Source organism: Odontomachus brunneus, unplaced genomic scaffold (assembly GCF_010583005.1).
Source record: "Odontomachus brunneus isolate Ranch 3 - 2012 unplaced genomic scaffold, Obru_v1 Obru_scaffold_006, whole genome shotgun sequence".
Classification (NCBI taxonomy): Eukaryota; Metazoa; Arthropoda; class Insecta; order Hymenoptera; family Formicidae; genus Odontomachus; species Odontomachus brunneus.
Window position 1 is genome coordinate 3,798,566 of NW_022639456.1, and position 19,374 is coordinate 3,817,939.

At 42.1% G+C, this 19,374-nt stretch overlaps 1 protein-coding gene across 1 annotated transcript in view; it reads right to left on the bottom strand.

Moving 5' to 3' along the window:
* The window catches only part of LOC116853240 (potassium channel subfamily T member 2), a 149,997-nt gene extending 136,061 nt beyond the window's left edge, over positions 1 to 13,936 (bottom strand). The window contains exon 1 of the mRNA XM_032834230.1: positions 11,681 to 13,936. Coding sequence (XP_032690121.1) covers positions 11,681 to 11,781 — 101 coding nt within the window. The 5' untranslated portion in view covers positions 11,782 to 13,936. The remainder of the gene's footprint in view (positions 1 to 11,680) is intronic.
* Positions 13,937 to 19,374: the final 5,438 nt, after the last annotated feature.

Consider the following 19,374-nt stretch of genomic DNA (forward strand, 5'->3'; position numbering starts at 1 on the left):
TTTTTTTGGGCATACTATTTAAGAGATTAATGTCAGGTATATATCTTATTGCAAATTATTATTTTTGTCTTTGCACTGATACGAGAATAAATCTTTTACGAATAAAAGGATTATATAAAACGTATTACTTACTTGCACCGGTTATGCAAAACAACGCGTAGATAATCTGTAACTTCGCGAGTCTTCTCTGCTGAGGCCCGTCAATGCGAAAGGATGCTATTCAGGATTTAATTACACCGGCCGAGTGGGAATGATTTAATGCATAATTAATTTAGTTTCTAAGCGCTAAGCTCTCTTCGTCTTTCTCACACATATAGAAGCTCGCTCGCGATATATACGCGAATCTCATTAATAACATCTCGTATCAATGCAATTCGAGAGAATTTGAAAGCATTAGAACATTGCGTTAGTGCAAAAAGTTTATCGTTTGGTTCACGGGGTTAGTAATATTTGTGAGAGAAATTCGGACGAAACGCACGTTCCCGAAAGCAGCCGCAAAGTGAAATTTATGGATGGACGTCGCGCACCAGATCAAAGTTAATTATTTAATTATGAGTTTACGGCTGCTCTGACGATCGACTGACGGTATTTCGGCTCGTCATAACAAAGGATCTACATAAATATATGAGGCGTGTACAAAGTTAGCGCGCGAGCGCCCGTGAATCAAGTTTAGTGCTCATAAGCCATTTATGACATATAGTTCGTTGAAATTCATCATGAATTTCTCATCATTTCTCGTGACCCAAACTAGGTAGACGGCGCGATCCATTTTTTTACAAATCCCCCCTGAAGCCTGGCGTACTGGGGGAGAATGAGACGTTCCATGAATAACAAGATAGATACTGCGGGATCTGACTAAAGCGTCGGAGGGAAGCTTTTACCGGAGGCGTAAACCTTTTCACACAAATGTCCACCGACGACGTATTTTTTTTCTTTTTCTTTCTTTTCTTTTCATGTGTGACACCACATATATACGCTAATGTATATTGAGTTAAGGGACTCAATGGAATATGATGAATCTTAAACGCACGTCGCGCATTGAGTCTCAAGTAAAGCTAAAAAGAGATTGCCGGATTTTCTTTTTCATTTTATTTGTGTCCATGTGATATCCCCTACTGGTACACTACTTTTCCATTTGTTTAAAAGGAAGATACCAAATATTCGATCTGCTTGTTACTGAAGCTTATGGATAGCTACTTAAGCTTTTATGGGCACGAAGGGGGCGCGATCTAGGAATCGCCGGTGGCATTTGCGTGATGTGAGGAATGAGCTTAAAAGCCTGCAGACTCCAGTGGATGCTGAGCGGTCGATAAGGCAGACCATGTCGCATGCGCCTTCCGGTCGATCGCGGCGACAATATACCCGTCGTTGACCCACAAAATGTGTGTCTTCTTGCGCGACGGTTTCAACGAGTGACGAGAGGGCGAGCCGAGCGAATATGTGTTAAGCACGCTTCATTTTCGGAATAATGCTGAGCGCAAATAGGCCAGCTAAGCGTCGAAAGAGAGTACTCAGGATAGTACCGTGAGCTTTCGAATATATTTCAGGAATTCCTGCAGTAGGAAGTTTCTACTTTACCAACGGGTCAGAGAGACCGTAGAGGCAGAAGAAAAGAGAGAGGAAAACTCCAATTAAATTCCGGAAAGTGAGGAATTAAGAGAATTATCTGTTGACCCTTTGCGGCATAGTGCCATACCTATATGGCACCTTTCTCTACTCGGTTTTTTATGATTTTACATATTTTTCAATAAGCCAATATGACTTTAATCACACATTTAAGTTCCTAATACATGAATTACTATATAACAACCATTAAAATTATGTTATTTATTAAGTAACAATATTTTATTTGTTAGGTAATAGAGTCAGAGGTTTTTGAGATCGCAGGATTCGAATTGGAGGTCAAAAAGTGACTTGATTTGTATATAACTTTATGTTAGAAAGTTTTCTACACTGAGAAAAATTTCTGGTAATAATTATTCAGCCTATGTTATAGTTACTACATTTAGTGAAATAGTATCAACTAAATATAAGAGGTGAATATTACTATATGAAAGTTAATGTTTACTAACAATTTTGTAATTATTAGCAAACATTTGGTAACATTTACCACATTGGTTACTATTTACCAAATAGTATGGTAAAACCATATCATTTGGTAAGTATTACCAAACTTTTTTTTTCAGTGTGGATAACTGATTACGAATATGTTGACAATTACAAAATTCAAAATTGCAGTCAAACATTGTGGCAAATAGAAAATCTCTAAGGAATCTTGCTTTTAGCATTACCCAGAACTAATATTTTTGATCCACCATTTTGAATTTAAAAAATTTTCAAAATCTGACTTTATATTCCTAATAAGCGACTCCAAAAACTCCTGAATACTCGATTTTCAGTGACCGGGATCATTTTTACATTTTCATGTCGGGTCCGCCATTTTGAAAATTTTCAAAATTTGACTCCATATTCGTAATCAGCGACCCCAAAAACCCCTGTATACATAGTTTCAAGAAATTCGTACGTAAAAATGCTTCAAGGGATTAAGAGGATTCAAGGGATGAAGAGAATTTCTCAACGATTTTTCTCAGATGTCTAATTTTGACTGCATAAGTCTACAACCGCAGAAATGATATCGCGCACGGAGACGATCAGTCGAATTGTATTTTTCTGTGCGACGTATGCACAATTATTTCTCGCTCACCGCATTGCTCTCCGTGACATTTTGCGTTGGATTGTTCAGTTCTCTAATCAATTTTAAAAGTCAACATGTGAAGATATGCGAATACGCGATTGCATTAATCTCAGCCCAACTGTCATTCGAATCATCGCGTTTAAACACGCGAAGCTCCGCGATCGCCGCATTACAATCTTGCATAAATACGTTTGTCTATACGTCCCGACACTATCAGTATCTGTTTTATTATTCCATTACTCACGCTTGCTTGGAGTCACGGAGATAAGGTTATTGTCGATAGAGGAATACGGTGATGGGGTGGACGAGACGGAAATTCGATAGTGACTAGCGAGGATTGTGCGAAACGACGAAACGCAATTGATACTTCGCCGCAGGTAGCACGCAAATTGTTCGAGATCTTATTACAAATTTGCAAACAGATCGGTAATTCATGCAACATCCGACATCAATTGATATGCGATTAAAAATCCCATTTCTCAAGAAAATTGGATTCTAGACTGATAACGGAATCTTATTTCTCGTCCTTTTTTTATCCCTTTTTTGTTTGCAAAAATTGTCACGACGGAGACGTGCGAAATCTCGTGCGACGCGGCCGAGCAAAGGGCTGACCTTGACGCACACATTTTCCTCTATATGACTTTTCTATATAGAAATTATATGGGAGAGCACGTTCGATATTGTCGTATTACAGTATATCGGACTGCGAACGTCGATACGAGCGGACGAACGATGCGGTAAATAATTCATGGAAGTATCAAAAATGATTGGCTCATATTACACGATGAGTGGCACCGACAATATTCGATAAAAATCGCGAGAAATGGCGAAATATACTGTTTCGCAGCACAATAAGATAACGGCGCAATCCGCGATAAAAACTTCGGGTCGAGACAGAAGCCCGGGACTCGGGAAGAGAAAGAAGATGAAGTCGGTTCTATTCGACGGACTTAGGTTGTTCTCTAACGGAGTAAATTTTTAATTTCCTAACCGACATTCCCGCGTCCGGTCCGTTTCCTTGTCCGGTCGCATCTCTCGATGGAATCGCCAAATTAATTGATGCATTAGTGATGTACCTCACGAACCGTACTGCGGCCGAGAATGCGACCAGCAAATGTATTCTAAAGCTTCCCCAGGGATATCAATATTTCAGTTTCCCCTAAGTGTAACAAACCCGATTTCGCCGACGGTATATATTTTGTGGACTCTTAAAATGTTTCTCATAAGCCGCTTATCTCTAAACAGGACAGCAAACGTCTGTTTACGTAAAATCACAACGGAGGGACACATATAGGTCGTTCTATCTTAAACAGGCTAGCTGAAGATTTCGAAAACTGAGTAAGTAAAAATCTTTTAGACAAAATTTATAGAGTTTTGAGGGAGAAAAGAGAAGATGACTTTAAATTTTAACTTATCATTCGTCAAAGTCATATGGAGATTAATTTCGCGTGTGCGCGGACCATCATTTTTTAATTATTTAAAATATTATGATAAATGAATAATACGAAGCGATACCTTTGTGCTTTATCGTAAGACTATTAATCGACAGCATTTATTAAGACTTGCGTAAATAAAAAAGCAAAGCTTGTGCAAATATTCTTTTGGTAGATGATATAATATGTGTATATATCGTGCCAGATGTAAGACGTCGCGTATTCTCCTCTTTGAAATATCGCACCAATCTCAAACGTATCTCCATTTCGCCATTAATCACGCGCGTGGAAGCACAATCATCAATTTGCTCGTGTTGTTGCACGTGGAACAATAAATTACAGAAGAGCAGCAATCATATTATTGTCGAATAACGCGGTATTTCCGAGATATCTGATCTGATGAATATTCGAGATATCCGGGAAACATTTTAGTAATGACTAGGAAGCACAAATTTTAACCCCATTTGGTCGGATCAAGTTCGTTAGTGCTTTTTCAGAATCGTGGCTAATCATGAGAGATGCGCGCAACTGTTCCCCTTTTGTATCATTTGCCGGAATTCTTTTTATTAATACGTAATGATACACCACATGCTGTAACAACATAATGAAAATGATGAGAGAGGAGCGTGAAACACGCGTCGAGATATATAGCGGGGAAAAATTACCGTGGAAATTACAGTGAAAATTTAATTCGAAATCTAATAGTGAAGGCACACAATGTGTACAGGAATGCACAAAAATACGATTCGCGATTTTCCAGTAGCAACTGCCATTCTCAAGCATTGAAAAGCGTATTCGAGAACACGTCTGACTTTTCCTGAATGTACGGAATACAGAAAGTAAAACAAAGCGTTCGATCAAAATGCACATTAACGAGATAATGATGCGTTTTACCATTTTACCGGACGCGTAGGCGATAATTAGTAACTGCCATTGGATAGATCCGCTGAATTCGCTTCGACTGGTGTCAGGAAGTATCACGATTAGGGAATTTTACGATGAATATCACGATCGTGCGAGTAGGATGCACGATATAGAGGGAAAGGATTAGGAAATTTGTAATGATAAATTAAAGTAGAATTAGATGAATAAGGTAGGAAGAAGTATACAATACAATATGATGAATGTGATATAGGAATAAATTAGGAAGGAAAAGACGTTTTATGTTATTATAGAATATAGTTGATATAAAAATTGTGATATTAGGATAAAAATAAATTGTATATATAAGAGTGATAGTAAGAGATATGGAAAAATGAATGTGGCTATGGATATTTTTTGTAAACCAAGTTCCTTCTTGGCTGTGTAGCTGAAGTGACAAACACACATACGATTGTGCGAGGGCGAAGAAACTGCGAGGGAACATTAGAGAAAATAAAGAGCCACGCGATATCGACATTCAATCGCGAGCAACGTCCGCCTCGTCCGATACTTGGAGCGATTTTAATCCAATGAATGTCGCACAACGTCGTTACAACATCCAACGACGCAGCGAGCAACGAGGTGTTATTGCGGCGAGATTGCGGGGGCATAATGCGAAGGTATTTCTAAGACTGAGGGCAATTTAACGGAAAGCTTCTCGGCAAATGCCGACGAGGTTGGCGGAGATGCGTCGTGTCAACTACAAAAGGTGTAACGACAATGCCGAAAGCTCCGTGCTCGCGGAACGGAGAGGAGCGGAAAGGAGAATCTAGCCCGCGGGAAATAGCAAAAATAGAAATGGCGATCGATATTAATCGTGTCAAGTGAGCGTCCTCAGCTCCGTACGTGAGCATAAAACGCCCATGAATGTCTTCCGCGTATGAAAAGTTACAGAGATCTATCTCAGATGCACTGTTATTTAACTTGCACGCGTTTTTTCTCACTCTCACTCGTGATTTTTCACGATGATTATTACATTTCCGTGAGCGATATACGCACGTGTCTGCGTCCGTGAAGTTGGCACGATGTTTTTTACAAATTTAAAAAAAACAACGACAGTTCTATTAACACTTTTCATAGTTGTAAAGTTCTAGATAGAAAACAAAAAAGCTTCGCATTTTTAATATCGAAAAACAGCAAATGAAAAAAAATTGTCGTGCTCGCTCGACTGCGTCGTTGGGCATTGTAACGACATCGTGCGACATTCATTGGGTTAAAATCGCTCCAAGTATCGGGCGGGGCGGATGTTGCTCGTGACTTGATGTCAATATCGCGTGCCTTACTTTCTCCAATGTTCCCTTGCTGTTTTAAAGTGAATCAGTGAATAGTCACTGATATTAGTTATAAGTATAGCACTGAGCACTAAAAGTGCAATACTTATAACTGCAAATCAGTGTATATTCACTGTTTTCAGTGATGTTTCACTGATTAATTTTAAGAGAGTGCAGCTTCTTTGCGTTCGCACAATCGTATGTGCGTTTATCACTTCAGCTACACAGCCAAGAAGGAATTTAGTTTACAAAAAATATCCTTAGTCACACTCATTTTTCCATACCTCTTACTATCACTCTTATGTATACAATTTATTTTAGCTAGGTTCGCGAACACTTCCTCTCTAAAGTACAAAAAATAAATACCACTACTTTTAACAAGAGTTTCCGTTCTGATCAAATTCCATCAAAATGTCCAATTAAGAAAAAATTTCAGTAATTACGCTTTTTTCATAAATTTCGAATATTACACTCAGCATTGCAAAATTATTTTAAAGATTCTGAGCATGTTACTGAGGGAAAAGAGTCACTGAACTGAGAAAAAATACACTGTGCCGCAATGCAATAAAAAATATTATTAGGGTCAAAAATAACTATAATTTTAGTTAAATCAATCATTTTTTTCTTTTAGTATATATATTCCATAATGAATGTTTATAAATGTTCGTATTAAAAGCCCAAAACAATAAGAATATCCACTCTCTTAAAATGAATCAGTAAAACATTACTGAAAACAGTGAATATACACTGATTTGCAGTTATAAGTTGCACTGAAAGTGCTCAGTGCTATACTTATAATTGATATCAGTGACTATTCACTGATTCACTTTAAGAGAGCAAAGTTAGGTGCTAGTATCGTTAGTGTCCAGGTATATTTTTATCTTACGCTCAACCGAAAGGAAATCATCCATTTCGACGTTGTTGCAATCACTACCGCGAAATATTGAATTAAACCATTAAATTTAAAATATCTGTGAGAACGTTATATGTTTGCGAGTCTCGTCCTGGAAAACGAGGAGATTTAACGTTCAAGAGGATATATGAGTCGATAACGAGAAGACCGTAAATTAACATTGATGAGTTCTTGATCACGTTACCGGCGAATGGATGGTGGTTAGCTAAGTGATCTCTAAACAAGATTACGATGTAAAGAAAATCGTTTCCTCGATAAACGCCTGAAACGCGTCCCCATAATACAATCCTCGATCAAATTACACGCGCTTAGAGAGCCGACACCACGCGGTAACGCAACACGCACCGCCAAGTCCCCTTTACTTCAATTCCACCCCACAAGCGAAACAAACATTATAACGGGCAGACGCGGGAAATGTAAAACAAACATAAAGTCTACATATCTCGCGCTAAAACGTCGAAATATAAACATTAAAGCCGAGAGGTAATACACCGCGCGGGATTTTCGTATACAAGCTCGAATTATTAATAGATGTTTGTCGGGTCCATCCCACTCGCGCACTTCACCGGAAAAATAACGTTATGTCGACGAAATTTTTCAGGAGATTTCCCGGCTCGCGTGAAATACGAGCCCTTAAATTAAGAGAAGCTTTCCGGCATGGACAGCCAAACGCAGCCTCGCTATATCGCGATAATAATGGGTAAATAATTTACTATCCACTACATCATTTCACATAAAGCTGTGGCGAACTCGTGTATCGCGATATCCGATATTGCCAACAGCTCATCCTAATCGCAACCGTAAACCCGCGCTGCTGAAGCCACCGGCGGAGGAAGCCGCCAGCCGTTCCTCCCGTCATGTATTGTACTCGCGTTTCCGGCGAGAGAAAATACTATCTCCCGGAAAGAGGTCGAACCACCCGATCTGGTCCGGAGTTTCCGCTTGGCGCGGAACATGGCGAACGAAAGTATCTCTCTCGAAAGAGGAAAATAAACTGACGTGCGGTAACACCTGAACTATTTGCACACGACTAACTTTCTACAGCGCGCGATATAGTGAGATATGGACACGGCGGCACTTATATGTATATACACACGCACATCGACTGAGACTATTGCGTTTCGCGCTTCTAACTTTGTACTTTAGTTTTACGCTGCTAACTTTATACTCCAGTTTCACGAGGAGCAGGTGAGGCGCGATGAAAGATTCACGTTCGCGAGAAACAACACGTTGTAATGCGCGATCTCTCCGTTGCGTATGTCACATGTGTCTTCGCGCGCTATTCGAACCTGTCTCGTCGCACGACGCTTCGCATATGTTTCGGTTAGTTCGTTAGCCACGCTCGCGCACGTATAACCATATAATGATAATACTGTTCGAGTGTACGCGAATGTAGTATTGATTCTCCCAGTAGACGAATACGTTTTTTACTCTTTCGGCTCTGCCGTCATCGTTCTACGGGTTTAAAAATATCAATCTCGCTTGACATAGTAACAACGGTGCACCGAACCCGTGACGTGTACGACGCGATCGAAATGTAGGGGAGAGTCGCCATAATCACACCGGTTTCTTAAGTCACACTTCCTCAATCGTATCTAACTTTTTTTTTTATATTTGCAGCACGCACAATAAGATTGCTTATTTATCTCTCATTTTTACCGCGTTAGATGTTGTGCATGTTCAATAGTATTCAATTATAGTAAATATATTGAAAAATATTAAAAAATATATCTAATAAATATATAATAAAATATATTCAATAATAATAAAAAGAAATTGATCAAGCACGATTTAAGAAAGACAATTTCGGCAACTCTCCTCTAATATGTTACGAAATGCGGCAAACTCATTACAGACTCTTTCTACGGAAAATTAATCACATGATTGGATTACAAAAGATTCCACGGTATCACATCGTGACGCAATTTAAAATTCAACACCTATTTTAACGCTAAAGAACGTAAAAAGGAAAATTTCAGACATCAGAGTCAAAGTAGAAGTAAATTGTATCATTAGAATTAAATCTGCTTAGCTCCTACATTAAGAGAAAAATGTTTGGTATTTGTAAAATTCAAGTTCAAAACAAAATTTCGAGTCGCGGAAAGATATCCCACTTGTTTTAAATCTCTTTGGGATGTCAAGACGTATGTTAGACATTTGTGCTGTTTAGGAAACACGCTGTGGGAATCGTTCGTTGCGACTACATTGATCAGCTGTCATATTTTGAGCGTCAAAGTAGCGAGGGAAGTTTCTCCCGACTACGAGTGTCGCACTGACTCGATTTACTGGAAGCGGGTTCGTAAGTGCTTCTGCAATAACCCTTCGAACTCTTCGTAAAATAATTTGAACAAAAAATAGAGAACTCGCGAGAAAGGAAACGAACTGTCCAATTACAGTTTCGTCAAGTTAGTTGGCCTAACTGCGAGTTTCTCGGGGAACAAACAACGAAAGCACGTGCGCGCGGGCGTGAGACTTCCGGAATTACATTCGTATATATTGCATACGGTTAACCGCGACATGGAGGAGTCCCTGGTGACGCAACTTCAGTGCATTATGGTAAAATTACGTTAGTGTCGCGTTCGCCAAAAAAGATCGCTATAACAAGCGAGGTCGGCACCGAAGACGTGCACCTGACCCACGTCGCATATTTTTTCTCTATCGATTTCCTTTGTGGCTGCTCGTCTCGTTATAAGCAAACCGTTAGCATCCTGTAATTATTTCATCGAGATAGTGACTTGCTGGAAAAGCAAAAGAGAGAGAGAGAGAGAGAGAGAGAGAGAGAGAGAGAGAGAAAGAGAAAGAGAGAGAGAAATGAAATATTTATCAACAAGTGATTAAAGCGCGGTGAGAAATCGCGTGATATGTACATATTTCGAAAAATTGCCATGATGCTCGCTTTTTAAATGACGTTATCATCGGTAAATCACCGGTCTCTCTTTCTTTTTCAGTGCTTATGCTTCATTGCTTTTTCATTGCTTGCTTCGTCGAAACTACAGAAATATGATAACGCGTTTCACTATGAAATATGTAGGAACGGATGTAAAAATGATTATGCTGTTACATTAAAGATAAGTCTTCTCTCTTGGAAACTTTCACGCTGCTTTGTTCCATCAAATATTTCGCACAATGTATTTAACCGTAATGTTGTAAACCGAGTTAAACAAACGTGAAAATATGCAAAACATGTCTGACACCCTGACTAATAAGCCGCACATTCATCGTTTTGTCAAAAGCGTCTCGTAGGCGTCAGAAATTGTCGGGGATATTTTTATATTGTTATGACATCGCCGCGCGTTTGCAAATTTCTGGACCGTGCGAATCGAGTTTAATTCCATCATTTCCATTTAAAGTTCTAGAATTCGTCGCGTTCTAATTTATAGTGCACGCGGTTTAGCAGAGAAATTCTTTTAATTGCTCTATCTTCATCAAGCTTGAATCAAGCTTTTAATTGCTCTATCTTCATCAGGCTTCTTCCGTTTCGCCTAATTGTTTTAAATATCGACTGAAGAAGAACTCAGCAGCCGCGATTCAATTCGCTAGCCGGAGCTCCGTTTACCTCAGAATTAATTTTACTCTGTATAATATCTTGTTAACTTAAAGGAGAACTCAAGAATTATGAAAGCCGCATGTTTTCGAGCGGAGAATACCGCGTACTAAGAATTCGTAGTCCGTGAGTTTTCCACGCGAAAGAATTGTGAAACTAAACCAACCAACGAACGAACGAACGAACGAACGAACGAACGAGCGAGCGAGCGAACGTCGCTATTTAACAGCGCAGAACAATTTGTGTGCTATAAAGCACGTTAAAAGAAGCATCGCGTTTCGCCACGGTTGCACGAAAAACAGAAATATATTCATCTCATTGTCACTGCGGCTCAACTCCTCTTTAATTAATTAAAGTAATCCGTTGATATTTCGCCTCCATTTTGGAAATGGCATTCCGCCTTAATATTCAACACGAAATTCAATTATGCGAGATCCGAGAGCGAAAGCTAATCAACCGGAAAGGGAATCTTAATAATGGAATTATTCAGCGTTTCGTGAATTACAATAACATGATGCGTCAAGATTAGCGGCACCCTACACAGAGAGAACGATTTGGTTGAATCAAATAAATGCTTCTTTGAAATACTCCAAACGAATGTTTTGATTGATCGAACAAAATTTTGTTTGAAGCAACAAAGATATTTATTTGCGGTTTAGTTCCAAAGGAATAAAAATTATGTCAATCAAATTATTCCAAAGAAACATTTATTTGATTCAATAAATTGTTCTCTCTGTGTACAGAATCAACGAGCTTCGAGTTTAACTAAAGTTTCGTTAAAGTATATTCAGGTGGGAAAATTTCCAGGAAAAACTGCTTACTAGCCGAAAACTGGTCAGTTTTTACTGCCAGAAATTTTTCTAGTTTTGCTACGGAATGTGCGAACTCGAAAAATTAACTCACCGTTCGCCGTCATCGTTGAAGGCGTAATCACCTAAGATGAGATCGCGGAGTCGGTACCTCGGCGGCAAGAGGAGAGGCAGGCAAGGATCCGGCTCGTTCATCTCGCAGATTTCTTACAATTCCATAACGTGCACGATTTTGCGTGATCTCCTGGTCGAGAACTTCGAGAGAGAACACTCGAGTGCATAAAGTGGGTGTCGAACGCTCATTTAACCCCGACAAGTTTATCAATTGTTTATCACCACCGAAGTTCGTCAAATATCTTTCGGTCGAATACTCGTAGGGACACTTCAGTCACTTGCAGTCGGTGCAAAAATTCAGAGATTCGAGGTGTACATTGAAGATGCCCACCAAAAAGAGCCGCGGAATAAATTACAATAGGAGCGAATTAAATGTGCGCGTTAATCAGTTAAATTCGCACGAATATTCTGCAAGGTAAAGGTATAATTTGCATGGATCGCGCGCGATTAAAGTGCGATATATTTTGGCGCCGATGCACGGTTCCATTTCACTTGTGAGCGTATATCGAATTGTTACAACGCGATGGAAAATCAACGAAAGAAGAGACAGAACGCCTTTGATGAGGCACGTCAATTCAGTTGATGACTTACGTCGCGCTAATGAGCTTCACCGTCCAGGAAAGTGTCTCTTCGCGCAAAAAGAAGGCATGGCGAAGTATAAAAAACCTCACAGACAAGGCAGTCGATCTTTTGTAATGGAGAATACGACAACGAAGCTCGTTAAAATTCAGCCGCGTGTTCGCGCATGTAAAGCCGCCGACCTGTATTACAGATCTGCTTTCAGATTGCTTAATGGCGAGCGAATTAATTGGATCGGCGTAATAGTTTCATTTACAAGTCACATCCATTCAACGGCATTGTTTCTTCAAGAAGCACACGTACCAAAACACACGTTGAGTGAGGACCTTTGCGAATTCGGAATTGTACAGTACAGCTTCCGCGGAAATGATAAAATTCGCAAACGAGCTTCTCGAATCTCGCTTACCGGATTATTTACAGCGAGAACGTCGCGACAATAACTTCGCGACTTTAAGCGTAATCCGGAGAATAACCAACAACAACGGTGGTATTATGCTAACAACTTCGCAATTTAATTTAAATTAACCGAATTTAATTAAATTCAATTTAATTCGCTAATGAGCGAGAAACACGACGATCTGCGGCGGAGACCTGGCCGAACTTGTCTGAACTTCCGCGATCGAGAGTTAGATACTGCCATCGGCAACGATAACGAATGGAACGATGCACCCGCGAGTGCATATAGTCCAGTCGCTTTGCCCTCGGGAGAAAGCAGAAGATCGAAAAGAAGCAACGTGCCGGGATTTGCATTCCCTATGCGTCGCCTCCGCCGGTGGCGGGACGCGGTGAAAATCCCGCGGAAACTTTCTTCATTCCACGCGGGAATGCCCAGTGGCGAGAACAGCAGAGGATACTCGACATCTTAACTTGAAATTTATCTCTAGCTCACGTGAGTCTTGCCGATCAGGTGAAGCTTTACGTTCCTTCTACGCGCTGTACTGCAATCGCGGATTTTTACGAAGGCAAGGACGAGATATGCGACGTGCCCTTATCGGGCCGTACCGGCGAAAATTCTGGGCTCTTTTCGGCAATACCCCGGCCGGCCGTCGATGTCGCGCGACCTCGCTTTTGTCAGGCCTAATCTCACTCGACATATCGACTATATGTAACCCCTTCTTGTACATATATGATCCTCGAAATGTCCTCGCTTCTGCTCCAATTAATCGCCAGTGCTCGAGCTACGAATAGCATCGATCCACTGATAAAAGCGCGATGTTTTCGCGGGGACTGCCGCGCGCGCGACGGAAGGGCAACAAATCACTAAAAAATTAAACAACGCTTCGCCGACGAGATCGATCGGAAGAAATGCCCGAGTACGCACGTAATTTCGCCAGACGACGATGTCCTTCGTGAACATCATCGCCTGAGATGCAATCGATACAATCGATTCCTCTAAACACAACCCGTCCCCAATTATATCCGGTGACATGAAAGAAGCGAGCATTCTCACGTTCTATAGCTCGGGCTACTAATTGAATCGAAAGTGGCTCAATAATTCATTATATGTATACACGTGTGACGGTAATTCCTCTACCCACAGGAGTGCCTCAACGCGAGACGTAGCGATCGACGTAAGCCTTCAACGAAAAGAAAGGAACGCGATCCTCGACTCAGTTGCAATTCTCACACGTTCCAATGAGCACGCGCACTTGTCAGTCCAACGGCCGATTGTGCACCAAACACGAGAAGTTCGACGCTCCTAACCATCGAGTCTCGTGAGCTTCTGCGAAGATTGCATCGTCAAGGTCCACAGCGCAGCACGACACGTGCGAAACGTAACATCGCGGATGGAAACGGCATCGACGGCTCTGCCCGCGCTCATTTCCGCGTCATATTCGGAAACGCCGGAAATTCCGCGGATGTATCGCGATAACTCGTCACTGTTCTTCCGCTCCCGCTCGAGCAGCCCCCCTCCGGGGCCTTCCGCGTGCGCGATTCCGTTCGATCAATGATACCTGTACATCGCACGTGCTCGTTTCGGCGCGTTCGAAGCGCGCGCGCTCGACGCTTATCCGACGGCGTCTCGCACTTAAATGACGACGCGCCGCGCCGCGGCCGCGGCAATGCTCTGCCTACGACGCCCACCGCGTAGTGCCACCCTTGCCGATCGGTGGTGCACCTGGCCAGGAATACCCAAACGCCGACGAAAATAACGAAACAGCGACTCTGGCCGACGAAAAAAAAAAAAAAAAGTTCGTTCCCGCAACCTCCGGGCATGCGACTTTATCACAATCGTTCTCGCCGTCTCTCGCGATATTTTTCACTCAGCCTCTCGGATAGATCGTTCCTTTCTGTACCCAAGTAGAATAAATTTCTCAAAGACATCCGTCTTATGTGTGTTTTTAGACTTTTAAGACATCTTTAGGATATTTTTTAGAAATTTATCCTAATTGGGTAATTTCTCGCGGTCACGCTACCCCTCATCTCGTTACCCGCAATTCCGCGCTAGTTGACGTTCAGACGAAATGTGTTCCTTCATATTTCTCTATACACACACATGCACACGCATACGCGCAAGTTACCCTCACTTATTGCAATATGCTCTCTATTTTTGTCCACTCACAGCGCCAAACAACTTATAGCCAAGCTCCGCCTTTGTCATTAATTACGTCGTAATGTAATGTTCACGCGATGTTCGCGCGTCGTCCGCCCTTCCATTTGTTTTCCGACAGAGTTTTTACCATATTTTTTTACTTTTATTCGCGACATAATAAGCCGTCATAATAATAATAAAAAGTGTAATAACGATAATAACGAAAACTACAAAAGATAACACCGTAAGAAACGAAATCGTCAGTAATGCAATTGTGAGGTCAATTCGACGAGGTGTATTCTTCATATATTATTGCTAAATAAATTTTTTATCACTTTAATACTCCCATCTCTTTTTAGGTGTTTCACCGTTTTCATGCTAACCGAGACCTGTTCGCCGAGAGCGGAGAGTAAAGATTGTACTCAACGAAGGAAGGAAGTCCGAAGAAAGATAAGGCGTAAATGTTTGCGCCCAAAATAACCGCAGGACTTTTTGCACCGCGCGGCGGTCTCTGCGATAACAATGGCGTAATTTATAATTGTGTTAGTGACAATCGTCTCTGCGCTACCGACATTTTTCAAGTTCGTTATCCCCTTGAGCGTACATTCCGAAGTTTTTCTTCGCCGATATAGACCATCGCAATATTCATTATGAGCATTATCTTGAGCGCGGAAAACATTTTCCCCGAGAAAGCGGGTTCCATTAAAAGATATTGGGACGAATTCACGCCAGAATACGCTCGCCCGTGAAGAAACGGAGCACGTGAACGTTTTACGAACGAGGACTTAAGTATATAGAAAGATTTCTCTCCGCCGCGGTCTTTTCAGGTAAATCGTCGGTACCATTAAATTCGTGCTTTTAATTTCAGCAAAGCATGCACTGGATAAAAAAATGCGTATTCTGCTACCAACAAATAGTTCGAAAAAAGAAATAAGTTTGCAATTTCTGAAATGGAGAATAATTGCAGTTGGAAATTGTAATTTATGTTATTTCTGCAATAAACGTTTTATACATTTTTTATGATAAACTTAACAGGGCACACCTACTGCTTGCATTCGTAATCTAGACGCAATAAAATAAAAAAAATATTTAAGAAGAAAAATGTTATCAGAAAATATTACCAGCGGAAATACACGCACGCGCCGCACCCTCGGTAATGCTGTTCGACTTAATGAAAAAAAATATTATAGCATCAGGTATTTGATAATGAAATTTTTATCATCGTCGCGCCGTTCGCGCCGAAGGCTGTATCGGAACCATTTCGATCAGCTCTCGGTCGTGGGTCACGTCTAAAAGTGGAACGCCGAGGTCCGCATATAGAGTTTAATCGAATTCGCAAAATAACGAATTTTGTCGCGCCGACAATAAGGTCAGAGAAATGGACGGGGTGTCTGGCTTTTCGTGCGTTAAATTTCACGGCGTGCTTCTTCTTTAGCGAGCTCCAAATCAATCCTTTGTCAGCGAGAGCGCGATAAGTGCACTAATTACGGTTATATACGTGACATGAAAAATTAAAATTCAACAATTCGGTACGATAGCAATATTCCGCGAACTTCTTCTTTCGAATTTCCAGTTCGACAAGGCCAACACCTCGTACCTTCTGTCGACGCAAAGACATTTGGATAATGAGGCCAGAAACATATACGGCGTTATGGATGCCCGAACATTCACTAGAAGATTATACGATTTTCAGCCTTATATGTAACGCTTCAGATAAAAAATCGTATAACTAATTATAATGATAAGATTATAATGACTTTAATTACAATGCTTTCAATCTTATTTGCATAAAACCGGAAATTGTGTAACTCTCAATTTAGGGAATATTCGGGCGAATGTTAGGGTATCCATGGCGCCGTGTGCACATCGTGTTGTGCATTAAACAACGTGAGAAATTGCGACGCGCGTCTCGTGTATCGCGACCACGACTCTGCGGATGCAAATCGCCGCGGGAACCGCGCGTGTACATTTGAAGTACGCAATCAATTGAAGTACACATCCTCGAGACGGTATTGTCAATGGAGTACTCCAGCTGAGAAGCGCACGCTTTTACAACGGCTCGCGAGTAAATCAGCACTTGCGTTATGTAAAGAGGTTCTCCTCATTTGCCGAAAGCACGCAAATTGCCCTTCTTGCGCGAACACTATCTATTCATTCCTCCTGACTTTATTTTGAGAAATAATTCTCCCTTCCGATTTTTGTATAAGCAATGTTCAATACTTCATAAACGAGTGATACGCGAGTTACTGCTAAGAGCGTTGAGGCGGATGGTATGAGTCGGAAGGTAGAATGGATCATTTAATTTCATAAGGAAAGTCTGTTACGGAGACTCGAAACCGAGACTGAAGTTAACTCTGAAATCTCCGCGCTTTCCGGTCGGCTCGAGTTAAATTAGGTTTGAATTTTAAGCCGACGTGATGGCAACCTGCACTCAGGAAATTGTGATAAATCATCAAAGCTGGGGAAGAAGGAAGTCTATATCCATCTAAAGCCATTTTCTATCCTACCGCTTTTGTGGTGGTCCAACAATTCTCTTTTCTCACCGTCACTTGAGCGACACATTTACGAAGAATTAATATCAATGACTATCAACGGGGAAAATTCGACGCAATGAAGATATATATCGCGTTTCACGGCGTCACGTAGCACATAATATGTTAAATTAATCACCGTAAATTTCCGTAAAAAAACGTTTTTTATGTATTTTTTTATAGTGCTTTATAACAGTTTCATTTCTCTTAAGTAACAATCGAGAAAAACTGTCTTGTAACATAAAACAGAAATGGGAAAGCATTGATTGAGGGGAATCTCGCTGAAGACAAAGTTGCAAATTTCCACGAAGTCATTTCTATGACGAGTGTAAAAATGCACAATATCTAAAATTCTATTCTGAAAAAATATGTTTATTCCATATCTCTAACGGGTCTCTTTTTACCGTTGGTACCTTGGCGTGCAACAACTCCGCGAATATACCGTTCAAGATTCGCAACTGTGGGTAATTGGACGTCGCCGCGGTTAGATACCGTGTGCTGGTATCGATACTTGATTACTCGGCGGGTAATACGAAAATATCAGCCATCGATACTTCGGAGTGGTGCTGACCGAGGCTGACACCCGCGCGCGTTTTGAGTACTATCGTCGACGCGTACTTTTCAGGTCGACGAAGACGCCGTCGATGCTTACGACGGCGATGTCTGATTTCGTCGATAACGCGCGGCGCGTTATATAAACGTCAAACGTCGAGGCTTACGTAACGCGAAGTTTGAAAACGACGACGACGACGACGACGACGACGATGACGACGACGGCGACGACGACGACGACGACGGCGGCGACGACGGCGAATCGCGAGTAACGCAACGTGCAAACCGCCGGTCGTGTAAGCGAAATATTTACACGCTCATGTAATCAGGCTCTTACGCGCGCAAATGGCTGCGCCCTGCCCTCTCCTGCAACTCCGCAAGGTAAGAAGCGCCGTTTCGTAACGCGGGCACGAGCGTTTCAAAGTCAGCGAGTGAGCTCGGTCTTTTGTGAGTACGTCGTGAGAGCTGTTCGTTACGAGAGCCCGCGGAGGTATCGAAGGAAATCAGAACACCGTGCGTGATACCCGGCTCGATTTACGTAAAATCGGCCGAAAAGGCAAAAATGTTATGGAGGATAAGACGGGGAGAAACTTCGCGCAATGAGACCAGACGCGTACAATCTGGGGATCGCGACACGGGCGTCATTGGCAACACACCGATAATCCTCGACGGAAGTGTAGCGATCGTCGGCCCACGAGCCGCGCGTTCATTCCGCCGTTCCCGCGTTCGAAATATCGGCGACATGTAATTCTTATCTCCTGCCCTCTCCCTCCCTCCCGCCGCCCCTTCCTCTCGTAATCCACCTTACGTAATGATGGTAATGTAACCAAATGTATGTAACGCTTGCATAAGATAGCCCCCTACCCTACCTACGCGTCAAGCGACGGTGCGGAGCCGCGGCATAATCTATTGTTTGGCAATAGTTATGGTCCGTTGTGTAACGGACTAGTTAACGGAGGCGATCGATAAGTAACGCGGCATTGCGTCGTACAATGAAACCGACACTGCAGGGGAAGGCATCGGGAACTGACAGGGGGCGAGGGAGAGGAGGGAAGCGAAGGGGGGAAGCAAATTAAGAAAGCGGCTCGCCGATTCGCCTTCAGGCGCCTTCAGGCGCCGATGCTCGTGTCTGCTTCCCGTGGAAGCGTGATCCTTCGCGATATTCCTTCGAGGAAAGGCACTAATGAAATTTGGACGATCGATGGCGCGCACGTTCCTCTCGCGCGATTTTCCGACGTGCGTTTCGCGCCGCTAACATGCCCCGCGATGATGCCTCCCTCTTTGTTCGGCTTCAGTTTCAGCGAAAACACGGAGCGATGATCTCGCAAGAGACTCTAATGGCTCACGTAGAGAGCCGATCGTTAGAGGATCGTGTCCGCGCACCGTGACTCGTCGATCCTCATTTTTCCGCGGGATCGCACGACAGTTTACCGCGATATAATCAATTTGCCGGCGATACGTAACGAAAATTTAATGAGC